Here is a 17,393-nt window from a genome sequence, read left to right as displayed (position 1 = left end):
CAGTTTTCAGTGTAATCTCTTATTGCATATAAATATAAATATATATCTATAGGTGTTTTCAACAGAGATGGGTGGTTTCTAGCGGTGGAGTTCAGGAATCACGTTTCATCTTATTTGGGACTTGTTAGCTGGATATACCTGCATTTCAGTGACTGATTAACATTAATGAGATCTAAACAATCAATATGAAAATAAATATAAGTATTTTTAACACTAAACATTAAAATTATCATTATCTATTTAAACAATGATCAATGTTAACGTCTTTAAATTTGACTATGTTCCATTTATTCTATAGATTTATCTACGAATATTGAGCTTTCTGTAAGCATCGATAATTTGGAATTATTATATCATAAAAATCAATTGGTAAGTCATCTTATGGTTATTAAATAAACTATTTATTCTATAAAGATAATATTAGTAATGCTTGTTTCAGTTGTTTATTTCGTGTGTGTGACTAGGTAACTTTACTAAAGTATATATCACATTAGATTTTTGTTAGACAATCGTGACTAGTAGTAATCAAACCAATCAATTTACTAACATCAATTTCAAATAAAGTTAAGTTTGAATGATACACTAAATGAAATTGATTAAAATAAAAGCAAGATCCAATACGTCGTATTCAATTGTTTAGGCAATATGATTTATTTATTGCATGATCTATCATCATAAGATAGTAATATTATTCAATGAAACATTATAGACAATAGATACTGACAAATATAAGCATAATTTATGAGTTTTTATGATTGTGTTTCAATTTACTTATTCATCCTGAAGTATCATTGATAGATTTGAATCATTTTTATTTCCTAATCGAAATTTTCAACTCGAACTAATAGTAGTCCCTTTATTTAGGGTTTCATAATTTAACGATATATATATAAATATATTTCATTGAATGATGTAATCATATCATGCGCAGATTACGTTAATAGTTAGTTCCTATGATAAGTCTTTATCGAGCTAAAACCAACACAACCTATACGACATTTTTAACATAAATTGTAGCATGAAAAGTTTATGCCTCAATAGTAAGTATCATTTAATTGATTATGTTTTTGACAAATTTCACTAAAAATTTGTATATTTCTTACTGTGATTGTTGAACATCTAAAGTCATCAAAGATTTAGATGATTTGTTCAAAAGTATTCCTATACAAATTCATGACTTGATGTACTTATCTAAGTTAAGTTAAGCTAACGTCTGTTACTCCTCGTGAAGGAGCATAGGCCGCTCACCAGCATTCTCCATCCAAGTCTGTCATGAGCAATCCTTTCCAGCTACTTCCAGTTGTTATTCATCTTTTTCATATCTGCTTCTATTTCCCGACGTAATGTGTTCTTTGGCCTTCCTCTTTTCCGCTTCCTTTCAGGATTCCAAGGATGTACTTATCTAGTGCTTATTACATAATATCTAAATAAGTTGCCTAAAACAATAACGAATATATACATATGACTGTATAGTCATCATACAGCATAGTTGTTGAGTGTATTCACAAAATTCACAACAAATTGACTATAAACCACTTATATTAGGAATCCACTAAATTTATCAATATAAAACTTTGTAAAATAAAAATAATTCATTCGTTTGGTATTGTTTTGCTTGTATCTTCCCATCGAGGTTTAAGACTGCAATTGATCAGTCTGTTATTGGTAATATATACATACGATGCGTATGCTTCGATATTACCTTAATTCACAGTATGCACATATGCCAATAACAGATTGATCAATTGCAGTCTTAAACCTCAGTGGGAAGATACAAGCAAAACAATACCAAGTGAATTAAGATTCACCCCATTGCAAAAACAAGTGGCTATCAAGACTCAGTAGCTGAGTGGGTAACGTGATGGCGTTTGAAGTGAATGGTACTGAGTTTGAGTGCTAGAGTGAACATCAACTCTGAGATGCAGGTACATCCAGCTGATGAGTCCCAAATAGAACGAAATGCGCGTCATGGATTCCACTACTAGCCACTATCCATCTTTGCTTAATAACTCATTCTGTTAAAAGTAATACTTTTTCATTGCAAAACTTAAAGGGTTCTAAATAAGTAAGATGAACAATATTATACATTACACATACACTTGATACATACAGTATATTCAAATGACTTTGGTTTTCAATAATCATCTGACTAAAGTCAATCCATGATATGAACCATCAATAATGTTTTCTTTTTCTTTTTCTTCTTCTCCTTTTTTTAATACTGTAAAAATGAAACAGAAAATTGTAAATAGAAATACTTAGTCACCAATACAATTGTCACGAAATGTAATTCATGAATTAAGCTTTACGTTGTTTTTTTAAAAAATTTTTAATGAAAATGTATTTTATTTAAAGTGTTTAATTAAATAATAAAAAAATAAAAGAAAGTAACTTGATTTTCAAACAATAATGTTTGTTTTTCAGTTTTCTTTCTTTTTTTTTCTTCCAATAAAAATATAATAAGTTTGTGTTTGTATGTTTGTTTTTGTTTTTTCTTGTTTTTTTCTTTTATTTACAAATAAGCATAAAAGTATAGAACGTACTAAGAATGCTATAATAAATGGTACATCTGATATACTATAGAAATGTAAAAGTAAACTGATTTTGTTTACTGATTGACAGTTAAATATACAAATAAATAGAGATATAGTTTATATTAAATAAAATTATTTATTTTTTATAAAATTTAGTTTGTTATCATTTAACAAGAATCTTATTGAGATGGTAGAGAAGATTAGTAGCTCAGATGGATGATTCCGGTGGAGTTTTGTTCTCTGAGTTGGACGACCAAACCATTCAGCTCAGAGAACAAAACTCCACTAAATGAATCTTATTATTTATAATTTGTAATTTGTTAGTTAGTAATACAGTGAATGAAATAAGAGAAAAGTTAATAAAAAGTAAATCATTTTACATACAAAATATTACATGTTATACAGTGACTAGTAATGAAATAATCAGGTGAATATAAATTGACATTTTTGACGTTTGTACTCAAACGATAACTCAACACTTATAAGTTGTTACTTTGAATATTAATAGTTGAATTCATAAGTCGACATGAGTTAGACCATTCATGAAAATCTGGAAGCAGTACATATCCATGAACCCACACACATGACTCAAACTCATGACATTCATTCTGGCACGCGAACGCTTAAGCTCTTTGAAATTTTACTTTACGGATACAGTAGATATCGAGGCATTAATTCAGGAACCTTATAGGTTAGTGAGTGACTAATAAATCTTAGTTCTAAATCTTAAAGATATGAAAATTAAAACCCTTACAGTTACTAATCTATATTTATTTATCAGTAGCTTATTATGCGAATATAGTGAGAAGAATAAAAACTTCTAAGAACCCAAAGGAAACATTCAATTAGATAAGAACTTTTGTAGCTAAGTGGATGCTTAAATTATTATTCAAAGAAATAGTCGTGTTAAGTTAGAGATTTGATGTTATAACTGATGACAGTCATATTAAAAATATGTGGTTACATGATATACACAATAACGATTAAAGTTAGACTAAATATTTGAATAGGTAAAAAAAAATATAGGATAATGGAATTAAATGAATATTTTACTGTTTTGCTAAATATCATTATCCATATGATGCCAATCTATTTGTAATAGTGTATGACATAATAAAACGTAAAATAATTTGGAACATGAATAGCTTACATTAGTTATGTTGCTTTGTATACTCTAAACTTTATGGTTTGATTATATAGAATTGTTTTAATGGACATTAATATCAGTGTTTATCTCATGAATAAAATCTAATGTTAATTCCCATATTTAATGAATGAAACAAATCCCAACTATAACTGTACATCTTTAAACTGATTACAAATAGTTTTACAAGTATTGATTGATATAAAAATGATTTTTTGTTTTTTTTAACCCCCAAAACGTTTGATGTAAAACGATGTATACCAATTATTGTTATCCATGGATAATTCATAGCCAATTCGGTTACAATAAATAAATTCGGTTTGTTTCAATCTGTTTTACATAACCGTATTTTTATACTTTCTATACTTTCGAAATAATGTTACAATTACACTTCTTTAGTATTATTGTTGTCAGTTTTAGTTATAGTAAGGATTTCATGTGAATCAATGATTTTCATAGTTGACGTGACAATTAAATCAACTGTTGATTAAAAGTTGTCCTAAGTCAAAGCATCATTCAATTTTTATGCTTTTAGGTTAAAAATTAACTATAGATAATTCTGATTATTTCTAGTTGAATTATATAATGATTGTAAGATTGATCATGAAGTAAAATAAATGATATGAGATATCACTTCAACTATTTCTTATAATCATTAACTTTATGGTTTACTTCTTGGTTTGGTCTTAGTTAAAGAATCACTGAAGACCGAGGAGTCTTAAATGGCTCTTTCGTTCTAATATATGGAACCTCAGTGGTGGGCATCCACCATCCAGTCGGAAAAAAGAACCAGAAACATCAGATCTAGTGAATAATATCACTGAGTCGGAATAGTGCACAACCATCTGCTAATGCTGTTGTTGGGGGTGCTATCTTACATTCGACATGGTTAAACTTCGTTTTTCAGGGTTTCTGAAAAAAATTCAGAGAATTACTTGTCATAATTGGTCATCAGTAAGTATAATCTCTCCAAAACTTCTATAGTAGTATTATCATTAAGATAATCACTGTAGACTAAAATGTATTAAACGCATGTTTTGCATTGGTTCCTTGACTTTTGACCATGAACTTCACACAATCACAATAGGATTCTAGGTTAATGTTTACTGAGTTTCTTACAAAGTTTCGAAACACTATGATTCAACTTAATAATAAAGCGAATGTGTTCTCTTTACTAAAATACATAATTTTTCAAATCTCAAGTCATGTTTTTTGGTAAAGTTTATACTAGTGGTATTGCATAAATGGAATGAAGAAACTAAAGCTTATATTTTATACTTTGGAAACCATTCCATTCTATATGAGATCAATATGTTTAGTATTTTAATAGAAAAAAAGAATCTTAACCACTGAATGTAGTGGTGTGTAGATTAAGCTCTCACTACAAAATCTGAAGCTACTTAGGTATGTCTCTGTTGCAATTTTGGATGCATACTTCTATGAAATCACATTCCAAGACAAATATCTATTGCTTCCCAGTTTTCAATGCTTATTCATTCGAAGTTATATTCAACAGTATTCACAACACCATTTTGTATAAGGCTATGGTTATTTTCAGAAACGTAGTCCGTAAAAATGAAAAAGAGAAGAACACAAATACAAATATTGAATAAGTTTTATATTTTACTATATATATATATATATATATATATATATATATATAGAGAGAGAGAGAGAGGGACAGAGTTTCTGGTCTGTACCAAAATTAAAAAGAAATGTCTGCATGTTGAGGGAAACAAGAAAATAATTCTGTTTATTCATTTTTAAATAATAACATTTCCGATTTCTTCTTTCAAAAAAATGAATGGATTACAGAAGAAGAGAACAGAATAGGTATTGATACATTCTTAATTGCTATTAAGAATTCCAACTATAAAACATACACATTCACGTATACACGTTTTTATATATTAACATATTTATTTCAAATTTAATTCCTAATGGAATTCATTATTCGTTACTATCTATATATTTCAGTAGAACAAATAACTTTCGGTAAGTATTTCATCTATATAAAAGAAACGCTATTGTTACGTAGTAAAATAAGATGATGATGATGATTCAGAGGTTCATAATTATTAAGTTGTATGCACACAAAGAAGCCTATTTTAACGGAAATCATTTGTGAATTTTTTAAACATACCTTTAACTTTCATAGTAATTTTGCTGTGAATGGATATATTTGTAGGTTAATACACTGAAAACTGATATAAATTGGTAAATAATTATGTTTTCAAAATGAATTAGACAAACAAAATATTGAACAATTTAAAAACGGTAATATATATATATATATATATATATATATATATATATATAACGTGGTATACCTTGGAACAGTTGATGTATCCAAGATAAAAGGTAACATTTCTTTACTCTATCTCACACTATAAAATAATTTTTTTATTACCATAGAGAGTTTGTAAAAATTTAATGATTTTAAAGTTAGTTATCATTATGGATTGACATTGACTTGAAAATTATGCAAAGTGAGGAAATATTGCAATTATTGCAACGCCTGTTACTCCTCAAGAAGGAGCATAGGCCGCTCACCAGCATTCTCCATACAACCATGTCATGGGCAATCCTTTCCAGCTACTTCCAGTTGTCATTCATCCTTTTCATATCTGCTTCTATTTACCGACGTAATGTGTTCTTTGGCTTTCCTCTTTTCCGTTTCCCTTCAAGATTCCATGTTAGGGCTTGCCTCGTGATGCAGTTTGACGAGTTGCGTAGTGTATGTCTTATCCATTTCCATCATCTTTTCTTAATTTCTTCTTCAGCTGGAAGCTGGTTTGTTCTCTTCCACTGTAGGCTGTTACTGATAGCATCCGGCCAATGGTTGTTAAGCATCTTGCGTAGACAGCTATTTATAAATACTTGTACGTTCTTGATGGTGGTTGTTATAGTTCTCCAAGTTTCAGCTCCGTACAGTAGAACTGCTTTGACGTTGGTATTGAAGATCCTCACTTTGATATTGGTTGAAAGTTGTTTTGAGTTCCATATGTTCTTCAATTGTAGGAATGCGGTCCTTGCTTTGCCAATCCTCGCATTCACGTCTGCAACTGATCCTCCTTGTTTATCGATGATGCTTCTCAGGTATGTGAAGTATTCTATATCTTCCAGAGCTTCGCCATCAAGAGTGATTGGTTTGCTGTTCTCCGCCTTGAATTTGAGGACCTTGGTTTTCCCTTTGTGTATGCTGAGGCCTACTGATGCAGAGACTGCTGCTATACTGGCTGTCTTTATCTGCATTTGTTCATATGTATGCGACAGGAGGGCCAGGTCATCTGCGAAGTCCAAATCGTCTAATTGATTCTGAGTTGTCCATTGTATTCCGTGTTTTCCTTCAGATGTCGAGGTCTTCATAATCCAGTCGACCACCAGAAGAAAGAGGAAGGGAGAGAGTAAACAGCCTTGTCTGACTCCGGTCCTTACTTGGAATGCGTCTGTCAGCTGTCCTCTATGCACGACCTTGCACTGTAGTCCGTCATATGAGTTCCGGATAATATTGACAATCTTCTCAGGAACTCCATAGTGTCGAAGAAGTTTCCTTAACGTCATCCTATCCACACTGTCAAATGCCTTTTCATAATCAATGAAGTTGATGTACAGTGACGAGTTCCACTCAATTGATTGTTCGACGATGATCCGTAGTGTTGCAATTTGGTCTGTGCACGACCGATCCTTACGGAATCCAGCTTATTGATCTCGAAGTTGGGCGTCTACTGCATCTTTCATCCGGTTCAGCAACACTCTGTTGAAGACTTTCCCTGGTATTGACAGTAGTGTAATGCCTCTGTAGTTTTCACATTTGCTCAGGTCTCCTTTCTTTGAAATCTTGATGAAGTGTCCTTCTTTCCAGTTCATCGGCATTTGTTCAAGGAAATATTGAGTATATGTTTATACAGCGTAGAATTTTTCTACATGTTTATCCACCTTTCTAATATGGATCTAGTTAAGGTGATTTAGATACAGAATATTTGGTAAAAAAAAAAGTTATAGTGTTTAAAACTAGACCTGAAGATTAATCATTATATCATCATTAAGTATTGCTTAGGAATTGTACACTAGAATTAAATCATTATTCATTGCTGCCAAATTATGTTTTTTACAGGTTATCACATCTAAGTTAAAACATTATCTGATTTGTTCTTACTCAAAATAGGATCTTTTTAATTTTTTAAAAATTAATTATGTTTATTATTACGTCGTCACTTTTAAGTTTAATTATGAGTGATAAAAAGATTTACTATTCAACTAACTGTCTGACTTTCTGTTACATTGCAATCGGTTCATTCTTACTCTCACAATAAGATCATATATCAGTAATTACTTACATGTTGTGGAATAGATACTCGCTACATTATTTTATTAACTAAGCTATTTAGAATAATAGTAATACTAAATGTTATTCGGCGGTAATTTATTTATAATAAAATACTCAGCAAATATCTATTCTTTTCAAATTATCAAGTCTCTTTTCTGAAATTTGTTGAAAATTACGGCTACACTTTCTATTCTATCAATGTAGTCCCAATATCAAATGATGATATTCCTAGTATGTTACATATTATAACCAAGTGATTTATTTTTTACCTAGAATATTAAATATAGTTTATTGTTTATAACGTACACAGTGATATGAGACAATTCTTGTTTAATCAAAGAGTATAAACTTAACTAAATAAAGAATATATTTAAATGTGTTATTATAAAGCCATACATATGCCTTTTCACCCTAATTCAATGTGAAAGAGTTTTGAATTGTCCTGATGTAAATACTTTAACTGAAATTTGATTAGTCTTAGTTGACATATGTGCACTCTGTGCGAATTGCCTTGATACAACCATTATGTCACATGTTAATATAGAACAGATAGAATGTGACTATCAGAGCAATCCAGGTTGCACCGTCTATCCTATTAGGTGCTCATCAGTTGGGAAAACCTGTATCCCAGATCTGTCGTTCACTCTAGGACTCGTATCCACTATTGTTTGCTTTAAACGCTGTTGTTTATCCGAAACATGGTCACAAAAATGATTGAAACTGTAAATGTACACCAGTAAATTCAAGCATTATACTCTGAAACGACTATGTTTATCGCTGAAGCTGAAGGTTTTTTGTTAGTTCCCTTGTGGTCATATTTACACATTCTTAAAGTATTTTTAACTTTAATAAGACCAATGTTCAGTTCCTCAATTTTTCTTCAATCGATATTTAACTTCTGATATCAAATATATTCAGTCGAACTATTCTAAACCCAAAGAACAACGGATTTTGAAACATTCAAGTGTGAAGAGTAGCTTTTATTTGTAAACATAACATGAAACACTTGAAACTGAGTTTCATCCCAGTATTTATGTACGAAAACAAAAAAAACGGAAATCAGATCTACGGTAAAAACGAAATAGAATTTGTGTTATATTAATAAATGACTGTACACTTATTGTCATTATATGATAATGATAAAAACAACTTAGATCTTTACAAACACACAGATGTACGGAACTGTTAAATAATTCTTATTATCAATTACATCTTGCATTAGCACACCAGTGAACAAACAATTAGTATGGAAAAGGAAAAAAAGCAGATTTAATTATTGTTGTTCATTACAGTTTTCATTTAAGAGAATAGATCATGAAAGGAAACATAAATTAGAATAGAGGAAAGTATAAAATGTTATAAAAGTAGATAGTAGACAAGAGTAAATACTAGAATAATAGTTGAATACTAAAATGATCTTGAAGAAAGTATTAGTATGAATACTAGCAATAATCAAATTTTAGATTTGTAGTTTTTCAGCTGAACATAACATTTTTCTGGCTATCAGGACTCAGTAGCTAAGTGGATAACGCGATGGCGTTTGAAGTGAACAGTACTGGGTTCGAGTCACAGAGTGAACATCAACTCTGAGATGCAAGTGCATTCAGTTGACGAGTTCAATAAGGACGAAACACGCGTTCTAGATTCCACTGCTTGCCATTATTCATCTTTGTTAATAACAGTTAGGAGTCCCATACCAGGACGAAACGGCCGTCCAGTGCTTCCAGGTTTTCAATGGTGGTCTAGCTTCAACTGACTCATGATTTCAACCTGTGAAATTTCTAAGACTCTCCACAAAACCCATTCTGGTAATAATCAACTGCTCACTAGTGACTGACTTCAGGAAAAACTCCTGGAGTTTTAGTGAGAAGCCGTTGCCAGTGGAGTTCAACCAGGTCTGTTGTGAGATAACAGCTCACTGAAGACAATGGTGTACGGTGGCGCAACTTCGTGGATTGGTTGAAGTTAGACATTAACACCGTTGGATGCCGGCTCAGTGGTCTAGTAGTTAAGTGCTTGCGCGCGATGCCAGTAGGTCCTGGGTTCGAGCCCCGCGTGGTGCGGGATCGTGGATGTGCACTGCTGAGGAGTCCCATACCAGGACGAAACGGCCGTCCAGTGCTTCCAGGTTTCCAATGGTGGTTTAGCTTCAACTGACTCATGATTTCAACCTGTGAAATAACAGTTAGCTTTAACAAATAGAATACAATATTTTTTATGAACAGTGATGTTTATTAAAACAAAACTCTATATTTCCAATATAATATAGATGTTGACAAGAGTACAAATTCTTATCCTCAAATTATGTTGTAAGTTACATTGAGATTAAGTAGTTAGTCTATCCATTTTCATTTGTTAAACAGATCTTAAAATATTTTTTATTTCAATTAATAAATGTAGTTGACATGAAACAGTGCACTGACTAGACAGTTCAGATATATTCTTTATTCGAACCATGTCATGTATTAGTCAATGAATGTTGGTTTGTGTTCATCATGTATCATTATGTCTTGTATAACATAAACCTTATTTAATAAACTTATTGAAAGGTGTGTTTATAGGTTATAGTGATATTTTAGATTGAATTTCATACCTTCAGTACTGATCTGATTATTGAATATGTTCAGTGGGTTTTTTTATGTCGGGAAATCAACAAATATCAAGAGTTATGTATTGGGAACGATTAGAGTTTTATTCCATTAACTTGATTCAATACAATTTACACAGTGAATATCAAATAACTTTCTAATATTTACTGAATTATCACGTTCACTGTTCATACTCGCGATGTATACATTGGACTACATTATTTTAGACCATCATAATCCTCACTAGTTTTGATCTAATTTATCATTATTATTTTTAGTGTCATACAATTTACCTTGTAAATTCTTATCACTTTGATCACAAGTTTTGTATTCTCAGCAATACTATTATCAACAAACTCGAATACATATATTTCTTCTTATAAATGAATGTCTTCACGATCGGAGTATATCAGAAATACGTCTAATTCATGTCATCAAATTAACTAAGTCCAACTGACTAAATGACAACAGTATAAATTAAAGTATCCATACAAATGTTAATCGATGGTTTAATTTTCTCCGATAATCTTAATATCTTCTTCAAACTATGTTATAAGCTACATTGAGGTTAAGTGGTTAGTTTATTCATTTTCATAATCACAATAGTTTTTCAAATATCAATCAATAAATGTGATCTTTGTAAATTGTTTATATCTCATGTTGAAACGCTCTATCGATTATATGATAAATGTTTTCATTTTTATTCTATGAAATCTTTTAATCATTTCACTTATTCAAGGCTTAATTTGTCTAAACTAACATGAAAAATATAATTATTTGTAATATATTGATAGTAAAATGAGACGATCTGAAAAATAGTGATAATGAAGATAAGAGAGTTTGAAGAATTTAATGGACATCAAACGCCATGAACAGTGCTGTCCAATCCGTGTCGGGTGAAGACAGTTAACAATCTCAGACAGTAGATGTAGGGTTGCGCAAGATAACGGACCGATTGATACTATATATTAACACCATTAAATGTCGGCCCAGTGGTCCAGAGGTTAAGCGTTCGCGCGCGACACCGAAGATCCTGGGTTCATGTCCCTTTTGTGCGGGATCGTGGATGAGCACTGTCGAGGAGTCCAGTACTAGGATGAAACGGCCGTCCAGTGCTCCCAGATTTTCAATGGTGTTAAAGAGAGCAAGAACAAAGATTAGTGCAGAATAATATGAATTCATTTTATTTCGTTAGGTTCTCATCAACTGCTTACAACCTTAAATATTTGGAAATCAACGTTATTACAGATATTGACATACTTATACATAAGAGGGTGATTAAAGATAAATAAATGTATCATGGTGTAGCGAAGATTCCGATAGAGTTAATGAGGTCATAAAATTTTGTCTCGAATAAATAGAGTTTGGGAGGGAAAGTTCCGGAACATTGAAATAGTGATTGGAACTCATAAAAATAGATTAATGGTACTAAAGAAAATATGAATTGAAATCAGTCAGATATGTCAGTCAGTCAGTAACAACGTAGAACTTCGTACGTACGTACATCAGTTCGAGTTGCCACACCACATTAGCACAGAGATTCAGTTGTCGATTCAAATCCCGTAGTGGTAGAGGTAATAAGAGTATAAGCAGTAATCGGGAAGATTAGGGTTTGAAGATGTTATTCAAGGAGTATAATCCAGTGAAATAAATTTGGAAGGAGAAAAAGAAGGGGACATGAAGAAATCAGAAGATTAGAATTCGGGAGAACACAAAGAGTGGATTCACCTGCGCCATTGCAAACGATTTTGAGCCATGTCATTCAGGGTCTCTAACCATCGGTTGCTATCATCTCGCGGACCCCAACCAGGTAGTCTGCACCTACGAACATGACTCAGTCCACTTGTCCGTGACTTCATGAACTTGTGCCATGTTTTGGTTTGGCCGCCTCTAGCTTTCTCCCAACCTACTCCTATACCACTGAACATAGCACGCCGAGGCAGTCGGTCGTTGGGCATACGTAACACGTGTCCCAGCCACCTCAACTGATGGAGTTTCACTACTTCATCAATTGATTTGCCATCCTTACCTAGTACCCGATCCCTAACAACTGTGTTACTTACTCGATGGTCCCAGGATATACGAGCAATGTTTCGAAGACACCTGTGATCGAATACTAGTAACCTACGAATATCCTCTACTCTTACCGGCCATGTTTCACTGCCATAAAGAAAAACGGAACGAACTGCTGCGCAGTGAACACGTCCTTTGATTGATAGACGGATATCTCGCCTACGCCATAAATGACGCAAGTTGGCAAAAGCTAGTCGAGCCTTCTGTATCCGTGCTGAGATTTCGTCACACACCAGACCACAAGGGCTGATGAGACTTCCAAGATAAGTAAATCGGTCGACACGCTCAACTACTTCACTCCCTATAATTAGTTCGGGTGTCGATGCAACCCAATCCTGAAGCAACATTTTGCATTTCGAGGGAAAGAATCGCATCCCGAACATGCTTGCATTGTTGCTTAGAGTGGTCAGAAGACTCTGCATTTTGTCAGCGTCTTCACCAAATAAAACTATGTCATCAGCATATTCTAAGTCAACAAGTGAACCTCCCGGTAGAAGTTCAACCCCTGGAAATTTAGATGAGGAGAGTGTTATCTCTAAAAGTACGTCGACCACAAAGTTGAACAAGAATGGGGAGAATGGACAGCCCTGACGAACACCACTTGAGGTAATCAATTCTGATGACAGTTCGCCATAAGCTCTCACTCTACCAGTTGTGTTCGAGTTGAGAGCCTTTATAAGGTTAATGTACTTCTTTGGTACTCCTTTCAGTGACAAACACTGCCATAGAACCTCACGATCAACAGAGTCGAATGCCGCCTTAAGGTCGAGAAATACTACGATTGTGGGGCGTCTGAATGCATGTCTGTGTTCTAGAACCTGACGTAGTGTTAATATGTGGTCTATACAACCACGTCCAGGTCGAAAACCGGCCTGGTTTTCTCTAATCTGCTCTTCACGAGCTTTGATTAGGCGTCGAAGTATTATTGAAGCTAATATTTTAGACACTATATTAGTCAAACTGATTCCTCTGTGATTGTCACAGGAGGACTTTTGTCCTTTCTTATAGACTGGCACAATCAGTGATTGAGACCAGTCAGATGGGATTACGTCCAGTTCCCAAATTCTACCTAAGACCTCGGTTAATCTCATTGCTAATACTGGACCACCATTCTTAAACATCTCAGGAGTAAACCCGTTAGGGCCTGCAGCTCTCCCTCGCTTCAGATTTCTTATGGCTTTTTCAACTTCGTAAAGGGACGGAGGACCTACATTAACTTGCCATTCAGGTTGACTAGAGATCGTGGAAAACCGAAGTGTGGCTGAAGGTCAGTTGAACTGATCCCTAAAGTGTTCTGCCCATCGATCCAATCTCCTGGATTGAGAATGAATAATATGTCCATCTTTCTCTGGGAGTGTTTCGCTAACGGTCGGGTTCCTAATTCCGGTTTCCTTAACGAGTCTGAACAATTGTCTGCTATTACCTATTGCCGCTGCCTTTTCCATCTCTCTTGCTTTCGCTACCCACCACTGTTCGCGATCATTGCTTAGACTTTTGTCAGCTTGTGCTTACGCTGACTCCGATCTTCATTATGTTCAGAGCCAGGTGGAATAAGTTTCCGAGCATCTATCAGTGCGATAGATGCTGCTGAGATCCAGTGTTGCTCCCTAACCTTCTGGTTTACCTTACTAGCAGATATCACTGCTGTTTCCACAGCTTTTCGGATATCATTCCATGCTGCCTCGGGGTGGGCATCACATACATGGCTGCCTAACTGTTTTCCTAGTTGTTCCTGAAATATACTCTTAGCTTGACTATCATTAAGTAGGACCCTAAGAGGTTTCCTTGCAGCGTCTTTCCTACGTCCAGTAGGACGCAGGCAAATACGCGCTCGTACCAGAGCATGATGTGAATCTAAGCATGTGCTCCAGAATGAGCGACAGTCTTCTATCGAGCCCCTCCATCGGTGGCTGATAGCGATGTGATCTATTTGGGTCCGACGTTGGGATGAATTAGGGGGTCGCCATGTCAAAAGATGTTTTTGCTTATGCTTAAAGTTAGTATTTGCAAGGAACAGGCGGTTATCTGAGCATAGCTGCAACAGACGGTCGCCATTATCTGTTCTTTGAGCCACGATGCTATAAGATCCACATAGGTGTCTTTCCCTATCGCTTAGTTTACCTACTTGAGCATTAAAGTCACCGGCCATTATTACTACATCCGAGCGCTTAGCTTTTCGGAGAAGGTCCGAAAGCTTTCTGTAAAACTCATCTTTTACATCATCTGAGCTGCAGTCAGTGGGAGAATAGGCATAGACGACGAAGAGGCAACGACGAGTGTCCCTATCTTTCCGGATCCTTACTGTTCCATTCAGTCGGACAGCGCACAAACGACTGTCTACTGGGATCCAATCTAAGAGCTAGTTCTGCCCTAGGACTCAATGCTATACCTACGCCGGCGAGGCAACGGGAAGCAGAATCAGGGCTTCCAGATACACGAAGCGTAAATCTAGTCGGTTCTTTATTTTGGCATGGTGAGGTCAAATAAATGACGCTACTCAGATCCTGTATGCGCGTTTCGGAGACGCAGCACACATCGATGGAGAGGGATTCTAAAGTCTTAGCTAAGGATGCCTGCTGTCCTATTTGGCAAAGTGTTCGTACGTTAAAAGCTCCTACGTGTAGTTTAGAGCGTGGTTTCAGGAGACCAGGAATAGCGTTCCACGTACTCGAATCGTTTGCCCTAGCGGTGCGAGGTGATAAAGAGACGTGAGAAGGGTTAGTCATGGAGATAAGAGAGTTATTAGCAGGTGTAGGGAGGATTTGAATGTGACCAACTTGGTCTCGTGTGCTGTTACGGGTATGAGGGCTGATGTCACTTCCCGGCTGCCCACACCGTGGAAGGGTATTTCTTGAGGAACCTGAAAAGGAAATTGGATTAGTGTTGGTCTTAACGACCTGGGAGTGTGACCGCAGAGCCCAAGGGACAACTGCTTGAGGCCGGTCGCGCACGGCCTTTTTGTGGGAGGTTTTCGACGTGTTAGCTCCGTTCTTCAAAGGGCCTTACCGCCGGAGACGGAGATCCGTGAGGTAAGGTGAGGTGTGACATTTTTAGGGTCGACCTTTTCTAACCCCACCCCTCCTTGTGGGAAGGCAGCATCGCTGTCATGCTGGTTGTCCGAGGGAAACACCTTACTGCTGTCACACCTCTCTACAGTCAGCAGTACGACTTCGCCCTCAGACCGTGAGTTGCTGCTTTTAGTCTTACCGTTCACCAATCGACCTACCTGGCATGGTAGAACCTACAGGAACATATGTTCCAGCCAATATAGCTCGGTTGGGTCATCACGATAGGCAAGCCCGACCACCGCGTCAAGGTAGCAGCTTCGGTCGGGGTCAGATATGTATGGTGTAATTTAAACTTCAGAAAGAGTTGGAACAATGACGCAATAAGTTAATAAATAGAAATAAATGAATAAAAAGTGTTATTGTTACCAGGGTAAAGAAAGATTTATTACTGTCTCTTTTTGTATACATAGATCTGGTTTTAAACGTTTGATTGCTATTGCTTTGGTAAATTTCAAAAGGTTGGAGTTTGATTGTTTGTTAATCACATTGAAGGACTTCAGTATATCAACTTCATGTCCTGTGTCAGGGAGATGTCTTGCGATGGCACTGTTGGATGCTTTTAATCCATTTAACCTTAAACTTTTCGGAATATGTTCTTTGAATCGGACGTAGGAGAGCCTACCTCTTACGTTCTAATCACTATTTCAATGTTCTGGAACTTTCCCTCCCAAACTCTATTTATTCGAGACAAAATTTTATGACCTCATTAACTCTATCGGAATCTTCGCTACACCATGATACATTTATTTATCTTTAATCACCCTCTTATGTATAAGTATGTCAATATCTGTAATAACGTTGATTTCCAAATATTTAAGGTTGTAAGCAGTTGATGAGAACCTAACGAAATAAAATGAATTCATATTATTCTGCACTAATCTTTGTTCTTGCTCTCTTTAAGATAATAAAGGGAACTATGTGTATGAAATTTTCAATGGTGGTCTAGCTTAGATCAACTCATAAATTCAACTATTAAAATTATAAGACTAGTAAATTTCAGGTTTATTTTATCATACTACCTATAAGACTAAAGCTTTTGCAAGACATTCATCCTCAGTGTCACATACACATCAGAAAATTATCAAAATTCCAAACGTTCTATATGATTGTAATAGTCCAGAATGATCCATAAACAACAAAGCGTTTATGTGTGAAGGTTTATCCAATAATACATATTTATTCTATTTTATCACAACAGTATACTTCAATAGCTCAAGCACATTCATTTTTTACTTCTGTATGATCTATACAACAATATTTAAACTAACGTTCTTAATTTGTTTTCAGCTAAGAGATATCTCGGCAGACAGATAGATTGCTTATCTATGAATGTTGACAATATAACAAACTTTCTCATGCTGCTTGTATATAGTTGTATTCCACCAAAATAAAGTTTTTAACTAAGGTTTATAAGAAAATATAAAATCTGTAACTCACCAGCCAAGTAGTTCATTATTAAGACAGAACAGCTCTTCGATGCTCACTGTTTTTTCATAGGTTGTATAAATGTAAAATTCGAAACCTAACAGTCCCTACTAACCCCTCATAATTTTGAGGGAAATTTGAACAAAAAATGTAACTCATTTTTAATCCAAATGATCTTTGAATAATGCAATGATCATATAAAATGGATTTATTTTGTTAAAATATTTTTAT

General features: G+C 34.6%; 1 protein-coding gene across 1 annotated transcript in view; it reads left to right on the top strand.

The window, feature by feature from the left end:
- Positions 1–17,393, top strand: part of MS3_00006549 (uncharacterized protein) — a 50,634-nt gene that overhangs the window by 18,307 nt on the left and 14,934 nt on the right. The window contains exon 4 of the mRNA XM_035730833.2: positions 299–369. Coding sequence (XP_035585506.2) covers positions 299–369 — 71 coding nt within the window. The remainder of the gene's footprint in view (positions 1–298; positions 370–17,393) is intronic.

The sequence above is a fragment of the Schistosoma haematobium genome, chromosome 2 (genome assembly GCF_000699445.3).
Source record: "Schistosoma haematobium chromosome 2, whole genome shotgun sequence".
NCBI classification, from domain to species: Eukaryota; Metazoa; Platyhelminthes; class Trematoda; order Strigeidida; family Schistosomatidae; genus Schistosoma; species Schistosoma haematobium.
Note: the sequence above shows the minus strand (reverse complement) of the source record. Positions and strands in the feature narration are given on the sequence as shown.